This window comes from Peromyscus leucopus, chromosome 4 (genome assembly GCF_004664715.2).
Source record: "Peromyscus leucopus breed LL Stock chromosome 4, UCI_PerLeu_2.1, whole genome shotgun sequence".
Classification (NCBI taxonomy): domain Eukaryota; kingdom Metazoa; phylum Chordata; class Mammalia; order Rodentia; family Cricetidae; genus Peromyscus; species Peromyscus leucopus.
In genome coordinates this window covers 81,779,713-81,806,122 of record NC_051066.1, presented here as the reverse complement: position 1 = coordinate 81,806,122, position 26,410 = coordinate 81,779,713, and the positions used below count along the sequence as shown (strand labels likewise).

General features: G+C 43.9%; 1 protein-coding gene across 3 annotated transcripts in view; it reads right to left on the bottom strand.

The window, feature by feature from the left end:
- Nucleotides 1-26,410, bottom strand: part of Mpped2 (metallophosphoesterase domain containing 2) — a 179,890-nt gene that overhangs the window by 109,861 nt on the left and 43,619 nt on the right. For 2 of the 3 annotated variants that reach the window (XM_028877850.2, XM_028877851.2), the window contains exon 3: nucleotides 15,676-15,857. The exons of the other annotated variant lie outside the window; for it this stretch is intronic. In XM_028877850.2, coding sequence (XP_028733683.1) covers nucleotides 15,676-15,857 — 182 coding nt within the window. The remainder of the gene's footprint in view (nucleotides 1-15,675; nucleotides 15,858-26,410) is intronic. 3 annotated transcript variants of the gene reach the window in all.

Sequence of the window (26,410 nt, the reverse complement as noted above, 5' to 3'; positions counted from 1 at the left end):
ATAAGAATAAAATTGTGTGTTCTGAACCAATTTTTCACTATTTGAGTATAATTCTGAATGTCTTCCAGTGATTCTCATTAAACCTGTAAGATCCAGGGAGAAAAGAAACTCCAGGGCTTCTGGATGGTTGTTCAAATTGGACAGAAGTTCCCTGAGATGTGTAGACTTGGAGAATAACTAACCTCGCTGTGATGTTTTTTGTCTGCAAGTTCTTTACAATAAAGTTTTAATTAAAAAAGACTTTCTTTGTAATACCTTTTTAATTCACAACTCTAGAATGTATCTTTGATTTTCCACAAGGACTGACTTAGCCAGGCGTGGAACACACACTGTGTCTGAGTGTTCAGGTTTTACAGGACCACCAGACACATTATCAAAGACCTTTGAATTTCAGAGGTTAACATACGCTGGCCAGAAGTCTGGCAGCCTTCTTTCAAACTTTGTGTGGCGTTTTGTTACTAATTTTTAAAAATTTTATAATTGAGATACCAGGTAGCATCGTTGGGAGCTGAAAGATACAGGTAATTGAAATCCATCCATGGTTTTCTAATCTTTGCCAGTGCAAAGCAAAAGCTAGAAATGAAACAAGTATAGCACCTTCCCATTCTACTGGGCTCTAGTCTTGAGGGCCTCGAGTCCCACCCTCATCCTTCCTATATGCTCCAGAGTGCAGAGCTGGGAACACAGACACTGTGCATTAGACCCAGAACACAGTCACCTCTCGGAACTGCGCCCACTGTAGCTACCGATCAAGAATGACTGGATGCTGACACAGCAAATAAAAAGCAAAGGCACTGTAAGGAATAGTCCTGGAGCTGGGGAGTTGGTTCAATAGGTAAAGAGGCTTGAGGACCCAAGTTAAAATCCTCAGAACCAAAGTACAGCGGGGCCCAGTGGGCTCATCTTTCATCTCAGTGTCCTGTGGTGAGATGGGAGCAGAAGCAGAAGTTCCAGAAGCTCATGGTCAGCTCCCCTGGAGCACACAGCAGTGAACGAGAGAGATCCTGTCTCAATGTGCAGATGAAGACCACTGCCCTCTGACCTCCACACAAGTACTACAGCACAGATGTATTCTCTCACACATATACACATGTGCTAACACACACACACACACACACACACACACACACACACAAAACTGTTTTAGCACTAAGTCATCTATATTTGGAAAAGGTGTGCAAATGGAATTGTATCAATTCATATTTCTTGACTTTGATCAATGTAACAGGTTCATGCAAAATTACCACTCGTGTTCTTTGAACTCACTCAAGTATGTATGGTCATGATGTCTGTTTACAGCAGGAAGGCCCAGAAATTGAGAACAAGGGAGGGTGAGAGAGGAGCAAATGCATCAAAACATTGGGGAACCCATGTGGAGCACATGTGGAAATTTACTGTAGTATTCTTGCAATTTACATGACACTTGAAAACATTTAAAATTGAGAAGTAAAAAAAAAAAAAAAATTCATTCATCAGGCCTCCCCATTAGTGTGAGAAGTCCTGTCTACACAGGCAATGAGCCTGACCTCATGAGGCCCTTCTGGTGTTTCACCTCAGATTCCATGCCACTTCTCAGTCCCTAGGCTGCTAGCCCGGGCTGCATGTGGGAAGAGCCATATTGCATTACAGGGGGACTGCTGTAATTATGTCGTTCCCTTTCATCTGCCTTGCAGGACTCCAAGTGAGAATGTGTAGAATAAGCTAATGATTTGCCACGCATCTCTGATGACCACTGTATTATGTGCATCATAATATTTTCATTTCTTCTTCCTGCACATAATGCCATGCTGACAGCAAGGTCAGTTATGTTACTAGAAGGGATTTTTAATGAAAACAATTATAAATTTAAAATAACTGTGTTTAAAGCATTTAACAGTCACCAGGGTCAAGTGATTACAACAGTTACAAGCCCCATGGGACATGTTCACACCAAAACAAAGTGAATAAATTACCTCAGCTGGCTCATGTAATCACTAAGTGACCACAGGGGTCAGGCAGCGTGGAACCCTGAAGAGGTTCACGTAAAACCAATAATGAAAATTTATCAGTCAAAGGTGGGGAGGGGAAATGACAAGAATCAGTGAGTCGAGTGATATACTAGAAGCAGAACTGAGTCTCTACAGAGCTAGAAAGGCCAGAGAAATGTCATTCAAAAACCCAAGGGACAGCTGGAATCACCATTCCCGGAAACAATAGGCAGACAGACTGGGGAAGGTAGGGGGATTAAAATGGAAGCGATCTATGCAGTATCAGCAAGCTCAAAGCCAAACCAAAGGATATGAGATCTCAGTCCTCATCTAAGAACTTCATCACATTCTGGAAATGCATCTGGATGCCTCTGATGTAGGACGATGACAGGATGGGATGCTAGCAAGTAAATGACAGTCATCTCTAGCATTTGCACGGCACTGGACATGTCCCAAGGATGTTCCTTAAACTCATTCGATTCTGTGATGACCTCTCCTTCACACAGAGAAGAGGTAGTAGAGGGAAGCCACACATTTCATGCAGGGAAGCATAAGAAAGATATGAAGAAAAGGAGACAGTTATGGAAAGGCCATTAATTCCTAGAGACCTCCCTAGCGACTCAATCAAGAGAGGAGCCCAGAATCCCTCAAGGTTGTGCACGCCTGAGATCTGAGCACAGAATGGGGGAAAAGAACGCCTAGGAAGCCCAGAAAGAGTTTTGTAACAGAAGGAACTTTTGAATTGGGCTTTAAAGAATGAACAAGAGTTCTCAGAAGAAAGAGAATGGGAATGGCACTCAGGTAGTGGGCCAACATGAACAAATATTTATTATTCAGTTTACTGAGTGCTGATTCTGCCTGAGGCATGGTGCAGGCAGCCACAAAGCTGGAAGAAAAGACAGACTAGCTACAGTCCTCTTCAAAGTTTTTTATTAGTTCTTTGAGAATTCTGTACAACCTTCATTCACCCCTCCCCCAACTCCTCCCAGACCCCCCCCCTTTAGAATGCCAGCAAATACCTGCCTGAGGATTAAATTTTCTTTGTGTTATTTTATTTTTTATCTACTTATTTTTTTTAACAGATTTCTCTATGCTACCCAAAACTCACAATGATCCTGCTGTCTCGAAGTGTTCAGTTCTGGGACAAGAGACTCAGGCCACCATGCCCAGCACATCCTATTATTTATTCATCCCCTGATTCTGCCCTCCAGCTTTTTCTTAACAAGGTCTTACTTTGTAGCTCAGGATGGCCTCAAATTCACAAACCTCCTGTCCCCAGCTCCTGAGTGTTGTGATTCCATGTCTGTGCCACCATGCCTGGTCTATCCCTACATGTTCCAGATACGGGACCCTGTCCTAAGACTGAGGATCGGGATGGAAGGGGATCCACTTTTCTGTTTTGGATTAAATGGTTTGGAAAAGTTGGTTGGTTTTGGAAAAGTTTGTGGTTCCAAAGAGTTTCCTTTTTATTTTAACAACACAATTTAAAAACAGTAAAACGCTTTAATAACTCACCCTTTTCAAGGGAAATTTTGACCTAGCCTTTTCTCTTAAGCTGATATAGGAAGGAGTGTAGGTACGTCTCTTGCCCTGTGGAGTAGAGCAGTCTCAGGAAGGGAAAACACATTTAGCTTTAGAATCCAGAGCTAGACGCATAAAGAGAAGTCCAGTAACTTTGGCTCCGGCCCAGCTCTTGCTCTGACTGCCTTGTGACCCCAGGCTGCCCTCCCACCTCTCGGAATCTCCATCCATCTGTCAGTAAGACAGAGCTAATATTGTCTGCTCACATCAACCTCCCTGGACCATTATAGAGCATTAATGAGCTAATACATTCAAAGGTACTTTGAGTTCTTTGTATAAAAACTGTCATATAAATTAAGGCATTATAATTAATGTAATTCAAGAAAATGGCTACCCATAACACAGAGGGACAGGTTCACATGGATCACAAAAGAGCTGTCACCAGGCCCTTGGGTCACCAAGGAGCCCATCTAATGGGATGGAACCAATGCTGCTCATTGGAGAAAGTGGCTTCAGTTTCTTTCCAAGGAAGTTAACTTAATTCTATACCCAATCTGAACCACACTTTAATTTTGTCTTTACTGAGAAAATATATCTATATATGAATAGACAAATCATAAAATAATTCATTTCTAGCCAGGCGGTGGTGGCGTAAGCCTTTAATCCCAACACTCGGGAAGCAGAGGCAGGCGGATCTCTGTGAGGCCAGCCTGGTCTCCAAAGCGAGTTCCAGGAAAGGCGCAAAGCTACACAGAGAAACCCTGTCTCGAAAAAAAAAAAAATTCATTTCTAAAACAAAGGCTCTTCAGCACAAAGACAAGCAGACAATAGACATGACTCAGCTGTTATTTGGATTAGGCAAACACTCTTAGATGATATTATTACAGAGAGGAATACAAGATGTATGATGGCCACAGGATAGGCTATGTAGGCTAATCATGAGAAACTGATGAAATACTAAATTTCAGACCATGAAAAAACAAAAAACAACAACAAAACCAGACTGACCAGATAGCTCAGTGGATAAAGCACTTGCCAAGTATGTTAGTATTAATTGTAAGTTAATATAATCTAGAATCGCCTGGGAAGGGAGTGTCAATGAGGGGTCGTGCAACTAGATTAGTGCCTGCGTGTAAGGCCGTGGAGGGTGGTCTTGATTAGTAGAAAGACCTAGCTTACTATAGGTGGTGCCGTTCTCTGGGCAGTAGATCCAGGATTGGGTAAGAGTGGAGGAAGTAAGCCAAGTAGAAGCATGCTCTCATGAATTCACTGGCTGTGGATGTGATAAGTCTAGGTGCTTCGAGTTCCTGCCACCATGACTCTCCCGTAGTGATGGGCTGTAACCTGGAACCGTGCACCAAACAAACCCTTTCTCCCTTCATTGTTCTCCTCAGGGTATTTTGCCACAGTAACAGGAAGCAAGACCACGGCACTGTTCAAAAATGAGAACAGGAGTTCAGATCCCAAGAACCCAAATAAAGTTGGGCAGGTATGGTGGCACTGGGGACTTGGGGACAGGGAAGCTCCAGGACAAGCTGCTAGTTAGACCAGCCTGCATTGGTGAGCTCCAGGTTCAGTGGGACAGTGCCTCAATGAACAGTGATTGAGAAAATCACTCGGGGTCAGCTTCCTACCTCCACAGCACGTGCACACATGTGTACAAACATGCACACACACACACACACACACACACACACACACACACACACATACACACACACACACACACACACACACACACACACACACACACACAATGAAAGCCTAAATCACTTGAAATAATAAATTATAATTCTAGGAGGGTAACTAGAAAAACAAAATATGACTCAAAAAATGTGGCCAATACTATATTTGTGAACAAACAGTAAGAAGTGTTGTGGGTATTAAACACATAAGGACCATGGCATCTAGATTCATGGGACTCTCACCCCGGTTGCACTGGAAATCACAGGGAAAACAACCCTTCCTTTAACTTCTCTATTAGGTCTAACTAGTCAGTGGCCATAAAGCTAATGTGACTGAATACTGTTGGGAGGGCGCACAACTCATTCATCCTGGGCTCCCCTCTATGGGGTGCCCCAAGCACCTCCCTAGTGATCAGACTTCACTGAACCACATTTTTTTTTCTCGAAATGGCAGATTGCAAACTGCTCAGTTCACCAATTCCACTTCCTAACAATTTTAGCTGTTTAAAAATAATCAAAAGCCTTAAATAATCATGTCATGCCTTGAAAGTATTACATGAAGAGTCTAAATATGAATTGAACCCTGCCTGTAACCTGGCTGAAGTCTGGTGTGCTGGAATTGTTAAGGATCATTCTGGGAGAAGGAAAGGGGACCCTGGAAGGGTGAGCAGGTGATGAGAAAAAGAAGAGGAACGACAGAGAAATGATATGAGATGGAAAGGAGACCCTTCTTGGAGGGCGTCAGAAACCAACCAGAACCTGCGATGCCATGTGTGTTTGGTCTGACATGCTTACAAAGTGGGTGGTGGCAGGTCTCTGACGGGCAGGCAGAACCAGTCCTCACCCGTTTCTCTGTCCTGCAGAGGGGGAAGTGAGTCAGTGGCCAGTGTAGCACAAGGGACTATAACATCACTTCTCTAGGTGTCCTGTTGTCCTCAATCCCCTTCCTCTTATGCCCTCCCCAGGAACAAGAAAGATGTAGCAATCAGGGAGGAAGGCTATGTGGCACATTTTGGAAAGATCGAAATGGCAGGTTACATTTCTTCACCATCCTCTGCCTGCGCTGGCTTGTTGGTCAACTTGACACAGCTGGAGTCATCTGGGAAGAGGGAACCTCAATCGAGAATATGCCTCCTCCCCCAGCAGACCAGCTTGGAGGCAAGTCTGTGAGGCGTTTTCTTAACTGATGATGGATGTGGGAGAACCCAGCCTACTGTAGGCGCCACCACCCCTGAGAAGGGGGTTCTAGGTTGTACAAAGAAGCGGGCAGAGAATGGAGAACAAGGCAGTAAGCAGCATTGCTCAACAGCCTCTGCATCAGTTCCTGCTTCTAGGTTTGCCCTGACCTCCCTCCGCAACGGGACACGGAGGTATAAGCCAAATAAACCCTGTCCTCAAGCTGCACTTGGTAAGAATGTCTGATCACAGCAGCAGAGCGCTGCCTAGGACACGACCTCAATGTGTTGGGCATGCTTTATCTTCTTTACTCTCATAACAAGCCTTGCCTTCAGCTTTGCTCACTGGCAATATTTCTCCCTTTACAGATGAATGGATTGAAGATCACATGATTAACAAGGTTAGAGCAGAATTTAAACATAGGCAGACTACACTCAGTACTCACACTGTTCTTGATAGCATACTGGCTCTTTAGAAGACAAGACATACATGCACACATGCTATAACACAGTATGTAGATAGAGCCTCTGTTCAGAGCAGTTCCGAGGGGTTATGGGATGTAGTGTCAATCTCAATTTTTTTTTCTGTTGCAAAATATGCAAAGATGTGCTGCATTTGTTTATGCAAAGATGTGCTGCATCTGTTTAATTATGTTAAGATGTGTTGCTGTTTCACCTTGCCTGCTTAAGGCACCTGATTGGTCTAATAAAAAGCTGAATGGCCAATCGTGAGGGAGGAGGTATAGGCAGAACTTCTGGGTAGGGAGAGTAAGTAAGAGGAAGACTTTAGGCTTGAAGAAAGAGAAAAAAAGGGACACAGGGGCATGCCAGGGGCCAGCCAGGCAGACATGAAGGAAACAGGAAAGTAGGACATACAGAATGAAATAAAGGTAAAAGAGCCCCCAAGGCAAAACACAGAAGAACAGAAACAGCTTAAATTAAGTTAAAAGAGCTAGTGGGACAAGCCTAAGCTAAGGCCAAGCATTCATATTTAATAAGTCTCCATGTCTTTATTTGGGAGCTGATTGGCAGCCCAAAGAAAATTCCAGCTACAACCACCTAAGCTTTCAAAATTTGAAACAAAAAGAGTATGTAATCACTTTCTAAAAGCACTTACAGGTTGAAAATTTGCTTCCAATAAGGACATTCAAAAATATATGCCACAGATTCTCAAATAGCACCAAGAGTATTAGAGACTCAGCAGTCTTCACAGGGGAAATTTGGTAACACATAATACTGAAAGGACCAAGCAGACACCATCACAGGCTGTTCAGTCTTCTCTCAGAGACCAGGCCTCAATTTCAGCTTCCTGAGACTTGAGCAAGCAGTTTCTGGAAGGGCCATGAACAAAAGACAGTTTTTGCAGCAGTTCCCTTTCTGCACGTGCTCAAGGTTCAGCCAATTGTTCACTGTCTGAGACACTTCACCAACTTAGAGATACGTGCACAAGTCATGAACAGAGCCTGGGCCGCTGATTCAGGCCCCACAGTAGGTGCTAGGCCAGCCAGCTTCCATGGCAGCTCAAGGATCAAGTCTGGGACTTGTCCAGGCCTGCCCCAAAATAGTAACCGTGACCTCTAACTAACCCTACCCAATTAAAAGTTACTAACAGGATTGCCATTCGCATAAACCAATCCTGAGTCTGTTCTTATGTAGTCTGTAGACTTCAAGCCCACTTTGCTTTAAAAACCCTGCCCCATTGCTACTCAGGGGTCTCTCCTGCTCTGCTGCTGCGTCAGATGGATGGAGAGTCCCGAGTTAACTCGTAAAAATACAAAGACTCTTTGCTTTTGCATCAGATTAGGTCTCTTGGTGGTCTTTGTGGGACCCTGGGTACAACAATACCAACATTCTTCTTAATGATATATGTCATTTGAAGGAACCATTCCACATCTAGGAATAAAGTCTACGAATGTAATGAATGATGTTTACAAAGAGAGAGCAAGAAGGATGCTCACCAGGACAGTGCGCATGATAATAAAAGACTGGGGACACTTTAGGTGTCCAGTGGTAGAGACGGGACTAACGGCAGTGCACTTACTCGGCCGAGTGCCACACTGACACGGAGTATAGCAGGCTACATTTTTTTAAGTTACACTTAACATGTCCAGCTCCGTTAAGTGATTTTTTTTAATTGCCATTAAAATCCTCAGAGAATGTAGATGTCTTGTTACTAAGGGTGTTCAAAACAGAAATGAAAGTAGAAACATTTCCAAGATGGTGTCTGCCAAATATTAATTACTCTGGAGATGGGATTGCAGAGACATGTGTATTTTCAACTTTGTGCATGTTCACATATTTGGACTACTAAAATGAACATACATGTATCTTACAATCAAAGTATTCTTTGGGGAAAATATTCAAGGCATCTTGATTGATGTGAAAGTTGTTCATATTTTGTTAAGAAACAGCTACAAAAGAGCACTGATGTTTCCTGCTGAGGGTATTTGTGTGTGTGTGTGTGTGTGTGTGTGTGTGTGTGTGTGTGTGTGTGTGTGTGTTGGAAGGAGAGCAGAAAAAGAAAACATCTCAGAAGGATTCATATTAAAATCCATGTGGTTCCGTCTCTCTACAGATATTCTGTTTCCTTCCTACCACAATCTCTGTGTTCTAAACTCTAAGTGTGAACACAAAAAATGTAGTAGATGAGGATAACAGCCGAGGCTGTGAAGGCTTTTCCTGTTCTACCAACAGTAAGACCACAGGAAAGGAGCAGAACTGATTTGTGTATACATCTGGGATGCTGGTCACAGTCACACAGTTAAAACCATTCTTCACATGATGCTCCTACAACAGAACATTCCCAAGACTGTCCTGGAAGCATTTGCATTCACTCTCTTGGTCCTAGAGAAACTGAAGCTCAGAGGTATTCGGTGTCAATCCAAACCAAAGAAAAGCCCTATTTCAGAGTTCACGATATTGGGGGCTATGTTAAAGGAGCACTCTGATGGACTCGATTATCATGTATGAACTTTCAGTTGTAAGAATAAACCACAAAACCTTTGTATTCCCAATTCATTGTGTTGGAAAGCAAACAGTAGCAGAAGAAATGCTTCTTAAACACTTCTGCACAGTATGTCAGTCACTAGCAACAAGGAACTGGATGCTAGAAAAGGTTTTAGGAGAAAAGGAACAGAGAAGTAAGGGAAAACAAAGGCTGGAAGTACGATTATTCGATTTTAATGTTTGGGCCAAAGTACAAAACGAAAGAAATCTTATCCTTTATGTTCATTAATTCAGCAATCCAACAAACATCTGTGCACATCAGGTGTTTGAAGAGCCCTCGTTAGGTGCACACCATTGTCCAGCAGAGTGAAACACGGGCAAATGATTCTGTTTCAACCACGGGAGGGGCTGTACTGTGTTAAGGGAATTCGACCGTCATGAGGGATGAGTGAGCTCTCCTAAAAAGGTTGTTCTATAAATAAGCAGGAACAGGGTTTACAAATGGAAAGAGGTGGGAAGGGGGCATGATGCATGTGAGAAGTGGGAAGAAATTCATGTGGGAGTCATTGAAAGTTGGCTATGGAGAAAGGAGATACGCAATCAACTAAGAACCCCCGAAGACCATGGGTACAGCATCTACCAGCATGTATACAACATTCAAGAAGAGGCCTTCCAGATGTATTCTGAAAGCAAGAGGCCAGCATTGACAGAGATCAAGTGAACAGGGATGAGCATCAGTGAGCAGGCACCGGTGAGGAGAAGACATGGCCAACAGCAACACCAAAAGGCACCTCATAAAATGTGCCCGCAGGGAAGGTGGGCTTAGACGCCACCGATGTTCAGAATCTAAGAAGAAGCAATAAAAATAATCATTTTAACTGACAGCTACTTTGTCGTTAACAAGTTTAACCCAAATCTGTGACTGGGGATCCATTTTTGGCCAGGATGGAAGAAGAAAATGGTGTGTTTGGGTGGCAGGGCCCGAGCTGGGCTGAGCAGTCTCCGCCTGCTCCTGACATCCTTGCGGCCCGGCTGGGGTAAATACAAACGGGACTGTAGTATTTAACTATGGTTCTTTTCTAAACTGGGGAAGAAAGACGTCTGTGTGTCTCTTTCCCACAATTCTACATTCACTCCCTGGCCCCAGAAACCACTTGTCTTTCTAACCTTGGACGGATTCCCTAGAAGACAGCAGCTTGATAGACTGAGAGGCAGCTTTCCTCTGTAAAATAGTGGGGGTGGGGTGGGAGGGTGAATGGGGGGGGGGGGGGTGATCAGCCAACTGGACCTTGGCATCTGATGGATTCAGATTAAAGCCTGAGGTCACTTCCTAGTTGTATGCCCTTAACTAGTTAATGATACCTTAGTTCTTACTACCCTAACAAGCTACTCACAGGACTGCATAAAATGATACATGAGTGGGGCTAGGCGTGGGAAACTTAGTCCTCACAGATAAGAAGTGTCAGTGCACCCACCCCACTCTGCCACTTCCAAGTTCGAGTCCCAACTGGGCCATTTCCTGAGTGAGCCTCGGCAATTCATCTGATTTCTCCAGTTTCTGTTTCTATTGGAGACGGAGGGGTCTGAGGGCTCCTCCAGCCTGAGGACTCTGTGCCACTGTGGGGACAGAGGTTTCGTTCCAAGCTGTCTTACACCCGTGCGTCAGCCACTTGGAGTTTCTGCGTCTTGAAGCCTACGCTGCAGGCTCTCTTAGCTTCCTCTGCAGAAGCTGTGGACAGCTGTCTTAAGTGTCTTTTCTGTAGAGTGCTAAAACACTCCGACAAAGGCAACTTAAGGGAGAGGGGTGTATTCTGTCTTACAAACGAGAAGCACAGTCCAACATGGGGGTAGGGGGAGTGAAGGCCGCACGAGCCTGAAGCAGCTAGTCCTACTGAATTCACAACAGGAAGCAAAAGGCAATGGATGCCCACTGCTTCTCTGTTCCCTTTCTCTACTTAACTATTCCGGGATCCCAGCCAGGGAATGGTGCCACCAATAATGGCTGAGTCTTCCCTCATCAACTAAGGCAATCAAGATAACCCCCAATGGCTGGCCCAGGGGCACATCTAGGTGATTCTAGATTCTGTAAAGATGACAACGCTAACCATCACACTGTCACACACCAGGACATAATAAGCTGAATCACAGAGTACACCCTCATGTCCTGGCTAGTCTTGTGTCAACTTGACACACAAACTAGAGTTATCTGAAAAGAAGCAATTGAGAAAAAAGCCTCCCTAAGATCAGGCTGTAGGGCTTTTCCTTAATTAGTGATTGATGGTGGAGGGCCCAGCCCACTGTGGGTGGTGCCATCCTTGCTTGGGCTGGTGGTCTTGCGGTTCGATAAGAAAGCAGGCTAAGGAAGCCAGTAAGCAACACCTGTCCAGGGCTTCCGCATCAGCTCCTGCCTCTAAGTTCCTGCCCTGTTTGAGTTCCTGTCCTGACTTCCCTCAATGATGGACTATATGTGGAAGTGTAAGCCAAATAATCCTTTTCCTCCCAGCTTGCTTTTGGTCACGGTGTTTCATCACAGCAAAAGAAACCCTAACTAGGACACTTCACAACAACCATGAAGTAATGTTTTATTATTGCCCATTTTGCCAAAGAAGGGTCCCAAGAGTCAGAAGGTTAAACAATTTATCAAAAACAGTAAATGTAAAACTAGGTGTCCTCTACTGCTTATAACTTCAACAAGCATCTCACTTTCCCATCCTTGGGCTGTTCCTAGCTTCAGCTCAATCTTGTGGGCTATAGTAGCTCATCTCATAAATTAATCCAAATTAATAACTTTCTATGTTACACCTGCCCTGTGGCATAGGGACATACTAATGAGGGCCTGCCATCTCTGAACCAACAGTGAGCTCATTAGGGATTCTTAGGCCTTGGAGCTGGTGGGTCAGGATGAGAGTCAAGAGGAGCAGGACTGAGGTCCATCTTTCAAATATGTGTGCTATTAGCATATGGCCAAACAGCTACTCAACTTCCAAGTGAAGGTGCTGATGAAGTTACAGCTTTTCCGAAGCTCACAAGCCCATGAGCAACTCTTTAAGTCACACTTTATAGTCACACAGCTCCATGTTTACCCAATGAGCAGACCTGTGTAGATCACTTAGCTCCTTCTGAGCTTTATTTATTATTACATTTATTTATTTATGGTGTATATGTGTGTACATGCATGTGCCAGGGTCCATGTGTGGAAGTCAGGTGACAATTTGTGAAGGTCAGCCCTCTCCCTCTATCATGTGGGACCTAGAAATAGAACCGAGGTCCTTACACTTGGTGACAAGGTGGCCTCACCTGCTAAGCCATCTCACTAGACCTTTTGAATTTTCTAATCTACTAACTGACCTTGGAGAAGTTATCTGTAAAATGGGAATAACTTTGGCAAACAGGTGTAGAGTGCCTGGCCTGTCACTGAACCAGATTAACCCAATGATTTAAAAAAAAAAAAAAAAAAAAATGGAGCATGAGAGAAGGCAATGTTGTTTGCAAAGATCAGGCTAGTAGAGAGGAAACACAAAAATCAGTCAGAGGTCATGGACTTGAATGACCCAAGCTGGTGAGAGTTGACTGTCCTACTGTAGCGAAGGCCCTAATCACCTTGACCTCTACCTGGCAGAAAGGGCTGAAAGTGCCCTTTCCAGGGGAGAGGTTCCTGCCTGAGCCGAGTGGCAGAGTAATCACACCCCATCTCTCACCCTCTGAGCACCCTGAGTTGCCCTGGTAACAGTGAGCTATTCTCAGCCTTCTCTATGGGAACCCAGCTCCTCTACCCATTTCCCATGGGCTCCCGTTGGTCTCTTGTTCTGCACCCCTTAATGAGACCTCTCCCTCCTGCCTCACTAGGTCAGGGTGGGGGTTAGAGGGATGAGAGGGAAAAGGAACTGACGTGCAGCTAGGCTTTAGCTTTTTATTTCCTTATCATTTTATTTCCTTAGTTACGGCACATTTCCATTTATGGAGTACTTTCCCTTATAAAAATCTCCAAGTGTTTATTTCTAATCTACTAAATAATTCCTCTGACCTCTTCTTGGTTTTACCCTTTAAATATCTGTTGATGGTTCACTCACCACATTCCCCATTCCATTATTAATGGCCCACAAAACTCACTACCAGCAATCATTTACTGATTAATCTGCACAGCAATCCAGAAAGACAGGTAATATTAATCCTTAGTTCTGCAGAGGGAAACTAAGGGAGAAAGGGGTGAATTCAGACGCCCAAGGTCAGTAGCTCCACAAGATTATAACCAGGACCTAATCTGTCTGTATTTCTGTGAACACCTCTCCCAGGCTGTGCCCTTCCTGGAAAATAAAACAAAACCCCCAAAAAGTTAGATCCATACCTAACTTTAGCTGCAAAGAGGTCATTGATAAGAGTGGCTAAAATGGGGGCTGGAGAGATAGTTCAGTGGTTAGACGTGTACACTACTCTTACAGAGAAGACCTGTGTTCTCAGCACCCAAGCTGGACAGTTCACAAAAGCCTGTAACTCCCTCTTCAGTGAAGTTGACACCTCTGACCTTGGACAGTGCATACACACACACACACACACACACACACACACACACACACACAGAGAGAGAGAGAGAGAGAGAGAGAGAGAGAGAGAAAGAGAGAGAGAGACAGACTTTAAAAAGAGTAGCTATAATGAAGAGATAATACTTGAAAGAAAAGTTTACTAAGGAAAAAAAAGTAAAAAAATTTGATTTACACCCAACTCTGCCACAGAGAGACTAAAACTCCTCATAACTTCTTTGCATCTCTGTCATCTATAAAAATGAGGTAACTATGCTAAGTGACTCTAAAATATTTGTCTGCTTTAAATAAGACTGAGCACCTACTGAAAGAGCAGAGAACTTAAAAGCTCCCAAATCCAATGCCAAGACCATGACAGACTGGTGCATCATCATCCATCGCTAATGAAGCCTGGCCACCACTGCAGAGCCTGATGCCGCTCAGCAGCAGAAACAGAGAACTGGACAGCACTGCCTTGAGACTTCAGTTCATAAGTAGGCTTTTACCCTTAGAAATAAGTCAGTGGAAACAAAAAGACACACATCAGAAAATAGACATTTCAGTTCTTACTGCCAAAGGCAATCCTGCTATCTATTTAAATGTTTGTTTGTAAATATATGTCTTACCAAATAAAAGTATAACCAATATGGTATGTTGTCCCTAAACGGGATACAGAAATTACACAAAAATGCTTACTCTTACCAATAAACAGTACCAAATGAAAGTAGCCAAGAACGATGGAGACAATGACGTACAAGTTGATAGGCATACATGAACACAAGAAAAAGCAACATTGTTCACAGTTAAGCTTATTTTTTATTAATGTATTTTAAACATTTCAATGAGCATTATTTGTCAATTAACACACACTCTTTATCACCTCTAATCAACGACTTTAAATTTTCCCATACCTTGCTTTAGTTTGATAAATAAATAAATAAAGTTTCTGCCTAAATCTCCTAAGTCATTGCCATTGGCTCACATACTATTCATGACATCATTCTGGAATGATTTTTTTTTTTTTTTCTTGTAACTATATAATTCTTCAGTGTCTTCAGAAATGCTTTACCCCTGTTTTTTTTATTTTACTTATAATTTGTATTTCCTTTATGACAGTGGGACTGACTTCAGCAGCCTGAAGATGAACAGGTGGTAGGCAAGTACTCTACCACTGAGCTGCCCCCCAGCGCTAAATCTCTCTTCTCGTACAGGTGTGAACACCTCCAGGGTGGCCTTGCAATGCCAGTATCTGGCAGCTGCCTTCCCAGGACCCAGTGTTTCGCTGAATTATTGACCTATGGGTCCATCCCCTGTGTTCAGGAAAATCTAATGTTCTGTTTCCAGAGCTTTATGTCTGGGGAGTCCTGGCCAGGGTTCAGGACTCTGGGGAAAGCTGCTTCCGGGCAGCACCGAGCTCAGGAGGGCCTGGGCTTCCTACAGGGACTTTCACATCCTCTCTGTTACTTAGAAGTATTCTCTTACTGCTAGGTCACTTACACATCTGTGGTCATAATACCTTGGAAAGACTAGAGCCAATGAATTAAGAATATGATTCTAGGCCTTGTGTGTGCGCCAATGAAGGTCCTCATTAAAGTAGGATGAGGGAGAGGAGCTTGGTTTCCAAGCCTCCCATCTCTCAGCCCCAGAGCTGCTGAGGCCAGGCACTGTAAGGATGCACAGTAAAATTAAATATCTAAAAATTCATCTTTAATTAACAAAATTGGATTAAAGCTAGACACCACGGCATATCATACAAGAAACGGCTGAGCTGGCTTCCAAGTGCTCTAATTCAATTAGGACGCAGTGAGTGACGCTCAGACCGGGAAAGGTTAATTGGGGCCGCCGGAACGCAATCATTCCTTACCTAACCAGTCATTAAACTTCTTAACCTCTGAGGGCAGTCCCAGCTCGGTGAAATCGCCTGTGTGGAGAAGGATGTCCCCATAAGGCATCTGGATACCATCTGTTCTGGAGTGTGTGTCTGAGACGCAGACAAACCGCGTGTGGCCCGCTGGTTTTGGAGTGTCATATGGGATGGGGTCGACCCTAAAGTAGACATAACAGATCCCGTAACAGTTAAACATGTTAGAACCCTCGTGATAGTCATCACACATACATATCGACTGTCATCGTGTGCACACACCCAAACAATCCAACGTAAGGACAGAAGGACCCCAGGTAGAAAGGGACACCTGGGGAATGTGAAAAAGACAGCATTCCTCGTGTACAGTCTCACTAGGAAAACTCACAATGTGTTACTTACCTGGTAGGGAAATTAAGAGGAAAGAGTCAGAAAAGGCCCAAGCAACTGATCGTGATCAACACTGAAGTTTTGTGATATTGCGCCCCAACTGAGGAAGCGAAATTATGCCTTTTCTCTCTCACCAGGTTTCTACTCATCCCGCCACTCACTAAGAAGTGGATATCTCATTTATTCCTTCTTAAACATACATAGATTAAGCAACGAGCTAATTTTCAGAAAGCAGCCTGTGCATGCTCCGTCAACTGAGATGCGGAGACAGCCCTTTACATTCAGTTTCCTTTCCACACTCACTCAACACCCGCGTCTGCAAAGTTTTGCTAAAAGCTTTACTGATCAAGTTGTGGGGAGGCAAAAGAATGCAGCTAACAGGCTTTTAGCAAAATGCAGACATACTAGAAGAGCTTTGTCAAGTTCATCTTTACCACCAGGTTACACCTTAGGTTACAAGGCATGCTCAGATACCTTGGGCAAAGATTCTCTGTAGTACAAATAGCATGTCTTCTAATGGATCTGTATGTGTCTGTGTATGCATCAATACATGTATTGTTTCAGAGACCTAAGCACTGTGAAATTACATGAGGGCCATAAGAACCAAAAGGCAAAGTGATCAACCCGAAGCAAAGAAAATGAAAGAGACCACTTTTGTTTAATTGAGTGTAACAAAGTGTGCTAAATAAACTTGGTAAAGAAATGCAAATCTGACTCTCAGAGCAAACAGTTTTAATTATTTAAGAGGTCTGTCCCCCACGTTCAGGATGGTTTAACTGTATCATCCCTCCGCCGACAGCTCCCTTTAATTTCTCTGTACCCGTGTGCACTCATTGCTGGACTCCAGAGGGAAAGCAGCAGTTATAAAGGCAAAGACAAGGTCACCAGAGAGTCAGCTAGGCACTGCGGGGGCTGGAGTATTAAACGTTAAATAAGGAACCCCATGTTTTATATCACAGCCCCACCCTGGACAGCCAGCAAGCATCAGGTAACACGGGAAAACACATGCGAACTTCTGAAGCAGAATGCCTCTGCAGGGTTTGTTTAATGTCTTTCTCTGTCTTTTTAAAGAAACAATCTATTTAACAAGGTAATTGCAGTAAGAAAATAAAGACACTCGTATGCAGCCTGGAGAGTCCTTAAATTTCTTCCATGTGAGCTTAATCTTTTCATCTTTGTCAAAGAAGCAAAGTAAAAAAGAAGGAGACTAAGAAGAGAGGAGAGTGGGAAGGCGTCAGGAGCTGGGACACGGTTGTCCGAGTCAGTCTAATTAGAAGCCCCCAGATAAAGTTTAACTTGTACAAAATACATCCACAAAGGCTGCATTTTTCCTACAAAGGCTATAAGTGAATATGCTGCTACCACGGAGAAAGTTTACTAGCCCACAAATCTCACCACTAGCCTGTGAGCCCTTTCTATTATATTCAATGATGCTTTATCTTTTAACATAGGAACGTACTCAGTCTTCGTTCGCTTACTGAAATTCTTCCATTCAGGCTCAGTGGTTCCCATCTCATCAACAACTCCTATCTGCTGAAAGTAGCTCTTCTAGAGAATGGGTGACTGTTCCACTTGCTAGCTGACTGTGTTACCCTTTAAAAGGGACAGGTATGGCTCCTAGACAAAAAATTCAGCTGCTCATACTAATGGGACTACTGCATTCAGACCCAATCGACCGACATTTGAAGAAGACTTTACTATTGGATTGTTAAAAATAAGAACAAGTTAAATGTTGTGAGTGTGCACAGGGGTGTGCACACATATCTTTCTTTTCCAGTGTTAATCCAACTAATATAACACAGACACGGCCCTAGTCTGTAATTCTGTCAAGATACAGGCAAGGCTACTGCATCCAAATACCTGGAAGTCCATCCACTTCGGTCTATCAGAGGGTAGTCAGAAAGTAGTAGCACATGCCACTGTGAACAGACCCCATCAGTCTATGAACTGGCAAGCACAACCACACCCAATCATACCACTGCACAGAACATTTTCGCCATCTTGAGTGTATGTTGGACAGCGAACTTTGAGAAACCATGGGAAATACCACTCACTCACTTTTTAAGTCACTTCCACCTTCTTCTGCACCCTCCCACATCTTCCAGAGAAACATGTACATGCCCAGAATTAATGCATGGAATCCAAGGTAATAAAAATGGGGGTGGGGACAAGAAAAAGAGAGAAAATTCCTCACCTCCATTGTGAGCCAGAAAAAGATGGAAGAGGCCAAACCAGACAGACAGAAAAACATGCAGAGACACCTCATTTGTGGACGTTATGGGCATGATATTATCAAAGAAAACGGCACACATTTGGGAGATACATAGAAGAATGACTGAAAAAGGGATTTGGGGTAGTGGGAAAGATAAACACAAACACAAACGCTCTGACCTTGAGACACTCAGGTCCTTTCCTACAGCATAAAGTTCGAAGCAGGAGATGGCTGCAGAAGACAGGACAGGGCACCATGCCACAGCCACACCCTAGAACAACTTGATAAATATCACCTGGGAGCCAGCGGGAAGAAGGAAGGTATCTCCACCCACAGACTCCAAAATCAACACTAAGCTGTCTGGGACAGTAGCTAAGTTTCAGTGAAGACAATTAAGGTTGAGACAACCCTGAGGGAAACTAGTACTTCCCAACTGGGCATCTGCTAAATACCTTTTGAAAAGGCAAGTCAAGGCAGATAGATGCTTTTGCTACAGGGAACATCCGAGGGGAACTCTGCAGGAGGCGGAGCTACCTGTTCACCTGTGGGAAGTCTCACATTCCGTTTTCCTCTGTACTCAATAGCTCTGACACTTATCGACTCTGCTACTGATTTCTCAGATGACCCAATGTTTTCCCTACAGCACCATGTCAAGTATTCTAGGAAGAGTATTTTACCAAGGCCATTGAAACCCCAGGGTCAGATTCAAATACCAGGGTGAGATTTGCACATACTTCTGAGTACTCCCAGAGGGGAAACAAGTTGACATAGAGAGATGAAAAACAAAACAAAACAACAACACAGTGTCATAAAACCCCAAAGCAAGAAATACCTTACGGAAGTGTCTGGTTCAATACTTTACACAATGCTTAAATACTCTGCTCATTCCCTGCCTAGCTAACATAAATTTCCATCCCAAAGTGTGCCGAGAAAGGAAGCTCTCAAGCCCTGTCTTTTCTCCCAGTGCCAGGGGTTGCTGAAGTTCTATTCATTAGATAGTTTTGGTTCCACTCAGCCAAACAACAGTAGTTCTACCCATAGACTCGCGCTGCTCTTAACTTTGCTCAGAGAAGCTCCTTTTGCAGCGGATGGTGGTTAATGCAGAGACTCATAACTGCTTAATGTGCTGGACAGAGATAACTCGGGGCTAGACTGCAGATGGGTCGTCTCTATTGAGCCCTCAACATCCAAGGCTCAGGGAACTTCAAGGTAGAGGAAGCTTACAGAATCTAAGAACAGCCGGGCGGTGGTGGCGCATGGCGCACGCCTTTAATCCCAGCACTCAGGAGGCAGAGGCAGGTGCATCTCTGTGAGTTCGAGGCCAGCCTGGTCTCCAAACCAAGTTCCAGGAAAGGCGCAAAGCTACACAGAGAAACCCGGTCTTGAAAAACCAAAAAAAAAAAAAAAAAAAAAAAAAAAGATTCTAAGAACAGGCAGACTGTCTGGAGAGCTGTGACATGCTGACTTCCAGACATGATATGGCTGTTCCACACACTACCTCACAGCAGCCAGGGCTATGGCTAACCATACAAGCCCTGTCTAAGATCGATCCAGTTAAAATTCTAGCACGGATGGCAGAGGCCTTCCCCTACTGGAGGAGCTCTTGGCAATTTATGGCTGCTGAAGAAGAAAGAGTCACCCTCCTTTGGAGATGTGGCCATTGGTAGGCTATTCACACTTCTGTGAAAGAGCAGACATCTATGTGCATATGGGAAGCACTAATGGGACTCAGGGGGGTATTAATAACAAAAAATAAAAATAAAAAAGGACAGTAAACTGAAAGGGGGAGGGGTGACCGCACTGAAGTAGTATTGGATAGATGTGCACAATATCCATGGTATAAATGGATGGAATGTTCAAAGAATAAAGACATATTTAGCTCCCCCCACAAAAGATTGTAGCTCCAGATCTGCATCTCTAAGGAAGGCAAGCATGGCTCGGGGATGTTATTGAATTGCAGTTCTAACTGAGTCATTTGCTTTGAGTGAGTTTCTTAACTCCTTTGAGCTTTGTTTCTTCCCATCTATAAAATGAGAATAACAGTGCCTAGTCTGCTGTGCTGCTATGAAGATATAAACACATTTCAAGATATAGTCACATTTTCAAGCACATGCTCTGAAAATGGAAGCAGAATTAAGGAGGGTAAAGTAAGTGCGGCTACAGAGCCAGACTACAGGGCTCTGAATCCCGCTTCACAGGTATGAGAGTGTGTGTCAGTCGGCGGTCAGAGAGGCCAGGTATAACTTTAAATGGGGAAAAGTTTCCTTTCACTCACAACCGCAGGGGCTTCAGTTCACCGTCCTGTTGCTTTGGGCTTGTGTTAAGGTCAAACTTCATGGCAGGGAGCACTCGGTGGACCAAAGCTGCTCTCATCATGGTAACTAGCAGTGACAGAGAGAGGGGTACAGGTCTCACTACTTCAAGGACATGCCTCCCATGGCCTCACTTCCTTCCACTAGAATGCATCAATTCTTCTCAACAGCACCACAGACTGGCAACCTAACCTTGAACAAAGCAAATGGCCTTTGGGACATTTCAGAGTCAAACCATACATGGTATAAAAATCACAATAAGTGGCTTAACCCTTTGCTTGGTTCCTTCATCTAGAAAAAAAAAAAAGAATATAATAGTGCCTATTACTACACATATGTACATATGTACACAACATGCACATACACACGACAGTAAAAAGATCTCTCTCACACACAACATGTAACACAATAATGGACACAGAATCCACTCTGAAGACTTATTTCCTCATGGCCCTGATTCTTTGTCCTCATTCGTCATTCTAAAATAATAAGAGAGTAAGAATCCAGTCACTTTTCCACACAATAGCTCCCCAAATATTTGAAAACATCTCCTATGATCCCCTGTAATTCTTACTCTGGTTGAGTGGGCAGTTGATCCAGGTTTCCTGTGTGTGCCAGGGGACCTGACCTAGTCACCTCAGAACCCTGGTGTGCTTGTCCTAGGTACAAATACACGGGTGGAAACCCCTTCATTTGTAGTGTAAACTTCATAGCCTGGGTGAGGAGACAGAACAAGGAGCCATTTCTGAAAGGCAAGTGCTACTCCAGGTCATGGAACGGTCCGAGTCACCATCTCAAACTCATTTCCAATTAATTCCCCATTTTGTTTTGTCTTGTTTTATATGTATGAGTGTTTTGCCTTTGTATATGTTTGCATACCACATGTCTGTCTCGTGCCCTCTGATGCCAAAAAAAGACGTCAAATCCTCAGGAGCTGGAGTTACGGGCAGTTGTGAACCACCATGTGGGTGCTGGGAACAGAACCTAGGTCCCCTGTAAGAGCAGCAAATGCTCTTGCCCCTTGAGCATCTCTCCAGCCCCTACCTATACCCATTCTGTGCCAAGTCTCAAATGTTATTGCTGAAGCTTAACCAAATGCTCTACGTTCAAGCAAATGGAGTATTCCATTATTTCACATTGACACACTGGTGGTTTTTTACCACCCCTCAAAACCATAATACCACTTCTTTTCATTATAGTCTTCTGGCCATTTCTGTTTTTTCTCCTAATAACTAATTCATACAGTATTACAAGCCTCATTGATAAATCTTTAGGAAAAGTCCTTACCACATAGTACGAATTTATTCTTTAGACCATGAGCACAATAAGACCCTTGAATATGCAATTAGCTTCTCATCGGTGTGAGAGTGGAGTGTCACCCTTATCAAGCACTTTAACAGGATCTCGATGTATTTATCATCCTCTGTTCCACTCCAAGCCCATCATATCAAGCTTATGCAATGCACTGATTTTATCTTCAAAAACCTTCCAATGTGACATTAAAGTTTTCATTTTTAACATAAAATATTTCAGATACCATGAAAGCTAAATTTATATGTGTGCCGTTATGCCACCAGAACTAGACATTCTGCTTGATAAAGAGTAATGCAAAACCTACAAGCACAACAATAAAAAAACATAAGGGTTAGGGCTGGAGAGATGGCTCAGCAGTTAAGAACACTGGCTGCTCTTCTAGAAGACCCAGGTTCAATTCCAAGCACCCACATGGCAGCTCACAGTTACCTGTAACTCCAGTTCCAGGAGCTCCAGATGCCCTCTTCTGGCCTCCCTGGACACCAGGCATGCACATGGTGCCCAGATATACATAGAAACAAAACACCCATACATATAAAAATAATTTAAAAACAAACAAATAAGGACTAGGCTAAGAATTACAGCGCTTCTATACAGGAAAAGAACTCAATTTGACCAGGCCTGTATCTTCTGCAGGCATCTGCTTCACTTGCCTTCTTCAGTTTTACTGTTAAATTTTTTTTAATATTTTTATTTTATAATTAATTTAATTTTACATATCAGTCACAGATTCCCCTGTCCTCCCTCCTCCCACCACCCAGGCCTTCCCCCAGTCCACCCCCCATTCCCACCTCCTCCAAGGCAAGGTATCCCCTGAGGATTCAGCCCAGCGTGGTAGATTCAGTTGAGGCAGGTCCAGTCCCCTCCTCCCTACACCAAGGCTGAGCAAAATGTCTCAATATAGGCCCTAGATTCCAAAAAGCCAGCTCATGTACCAAGGACAGGTCCTGATCCCACTGCCTGGGGGCCTCCTAAACAGTTAAAGCTAATCAACTGTCTCACTTATTCAGAGGGCCATTAAATTTTTTAGAGTCTTACAGTTCTCACAAAAATTTACTTTTAGTTTGTACCTGAAGAGTATGATCTATGACGTCATGTTTGCCATGTTTTTCAATTACACATTAAAATAAATTAAATTTTTATCTAAGATTTATTTACTCTAACACATTTTGCCCAACACCAATAATAACGTATCTCACACTTTGGGAAACACTGATTGGTGTAAAATGACTCCCGTCCCCTGAGGAATCAGAACCAGAGCTAATATCCAGGTCTGGGAACTCGAAATTCACGTCTCTCTTCATCCACTTAGTTTTGGAAGTTATCTGAACCTGAGAATATAGTGATTTTAAAATGATAAAATGTGGGCCAGTGAGACGGCTCACGTGAAGGTGCTTGCTGGTGGGCCTGCCAACTAGAATTCAATCCATGAGACCCACATCATAGGGGAGAACTGACTCCTGAAAGCTGTGCTCTGACCTCCACATATACACACATACTATACACATACACACACACACACACACATCACACAATAACTAACTAAATAAATAAAATATAATAAAAAATTAATAAAATGCCCATAATTCAATCCCCTAAACTCTGTCAGCCAATAATATTTAAAGAGACCCTCAATTCTAATGAAATTTACCATCATATCAAGTCTCTCAAAATCTTAACATGCATGTAGTGCACCAAGGGAAGAAACAACATAAGAGCTTGATTTTTAAAATATTACCGGACATTAGTGGCTTTCATTTGTGAAGATTTTTAAATCACAAGCACAAACTTGTGATTTTAATGTGGGTCTCTGGAGAGGGGCTAACTCCATTGGCAAGCCTTGAAATGAGCCCAGACCAGAGATGCCTACTCTGACCACATTTGCCCTGTGAGAACCTGGGCAGTCTCTTTCCTCCTCCTTTCCTTGTGTATAGAAAGAGGGTCAGCTCCAACAGCTACAGGGTTCCAGAAAAAGAATCCAGCATCTTCTACTTCTCTGTCTTCCATCACTCTGTCTCTCTCTTTCTCAAACAGGGTCTAACGTAACCCGGGCCACCCTTGACTGTGGTGTGTAGAGAAAGTTAGTGCTGAATCTGAACCCTCTTTCCTCTCCCTCCCCAGTGCTAGGACTGTGGGCAAGTGCCATCATGCCTGGGCGCTAAGGTCTCTTCAAACCTCTTCCTTGTTTCAACTTCACACTTTGCTTCCCTGGCAAAGTTCACTGCAGCCCAGATCCACCCCGAACTAGTGAGGCTTTGTAGAAGAACGATGAAATGGCAACTCCAGTCTCCAGGCAGCGCGTCTGGAAGTATTTGCTGCAAGAGGGAACAAAGGGGCCAGAATTCCAGATACCACACAAAACCAATCGAAAAGCTGTCCAATCCAACTAACGTGCCTCCAAAAAACGATCTGTTCTCTTTTTCCTGAAACTACAAGCTGATGAAGCTTCCCTGCTTTGGCCACCACACCCCAGAACCTCCGCAGAGCTGAAGGAGTATGCAGAACAGAACCAGGTGTATAAATACATTGCCATTTGCTCTGCGGGCCGCGCTTCCCTGTAACTGCGGAAGCGCTGTATCAACACTGTTCCATCACCAACTAATTACAGCGAACAAAGGCCACTGCACTGCACGAGTGCGTGCCGCCTCTGTTTTCCTCTGAGTACAGAAGTACAGTGCCGACGCTCAGTGAATATTAAGTGGCAACAATTTAAATCGTCGAGCACTGCACGAGATGTGAATTTCTGGTCCTACAAGTGTGGTGACATTGGAGGTGTTTGTATCCTGTCAGGCTGGCTACTGGATTAGCCCTGGAAGTTTCTCAGATGGCACAGCATTAGGTGTAAGTAACCCACTGGAAATGCACTGTTCAGGGTCAAATGTCCGACTCTACTCTAATGTGACAGCCATACTGATTAGCTTAAAATTCTGGATAATGGCCCTATACTTGTGAAAAGGTGACGCATGACACTTTCCTGAGAATCCACATCCTCCCATGCTGTTAGCTGGTCAGATAAGTCATCCAACAACCATTTCTTAACCACGTATTGATCTGTGTGCCAGGAACCATGCAGGGTGGGTGCCAGGAGGGCAAAGAATCTTCAAGGACTCTACACTAGTCCATAAATTCACTACTAAAAAATATGATTGGCAAGCACCTTGGTCATTTGGTTATTTCACAGGAACTCATTGAGCATCTCCTGTAGCTCATGGATTACAGGAGCTGTGCTGCAGACCGCCGTAAGCCCCGAGATGTACTATGTGGCTTGTGAATGTAGGGAAGCCATAAGGAAGTATTATAATGGAGGATTTTGTAGTGTGTGGGATAAAGGAGAACACAGAAGGCACAGCCTGTGTGTGGGGAGCAGGGATGGAGCATTACAGTGGGTTCAGAACACAGGGTAGTGAGTGTGTCAGTGTCATGTGCGGGGTGGGGGGTGGGGTGGGGTGGGGTGTTCTGTCTGGTTTAAGGAATCAGAAAGACGAGACCCAAGAATATCCCAAAGTTGGAATTTGACTTCAGATTAAAAACAAACCTAGAACTTTAAAACTCCGGAGGAAATAGCGGTTGTCTAGGGAGTAAGAGTGTGGAGCTACCTCGCCTGTTAGGGACCTGTGCTTAAGCTGGTGTGGCTGGAAGAGTGTCCCTGTGACAGTGAGAAGCAGAAGCCTTGAAGCCCAAGTGAAACTGGAGGGAGGCTGAGCCACAGAGAACCAAACTGTCACAGGGCTCTTAACTTTAGGAAAGGCGACGTGGCTCCACAGAGGGGAAGAGAGGACAGGTCAGCTCAGCACTGACTGCAAATCCCTCTGTGTGCGGTGGGAGAGATAGGCTGGGCTGAGAACGTGAAGGAAAGGCAACAGAGAGTGACGACATCATACACGGAACCGTCACACTCATGCTCACACACACCATCAAGGAGTCTGTCTCCTGCAGCTCGGTCTCCTTCCCCGGACACACTATCACCTTGATAATGCTAGTGAATGGCGGCAGCAGTACTCATTCAGACGCTGGGCACTGTGCGATACAATTGAAAAAAAGCAAGAGCAGGGCCACGTCAACAAGGTTTTAATGGCACTTTGGGTTTCTTTTTCCAACTTTGGTTACTTGATAGAGCCACAATACTAGTCACGCTTAGGGCAAAAAACACAATTTTTACCCCAATATGGGAAGTCATGTAAGCATGTTTCAAGATAAGTGAGCAGTCTTAAGACCCTTAACATGGTTCTAACATTTAAACTTGTAATCCAACATAATGTTTTTTACATTTAATAGTTATGTCTCTGGAGCTGTCTTGAGATGATAAAGACTTTTTTCCTATATTTTTACTCCTAGTTGAGATGGCTAACTAACTGATTGATTAGTAGCAAAAATTACATCCAGCCACACAACCCATGGAGCTCCCCTTCTCCCGACTCTGGGGGCGGGGGGCTGCCAAGGTAGAATTCTACACAGTACATGCTTCTCCATGACTGCCATGAGTCAGTATATCCAAGTGACCGAAGGTGGG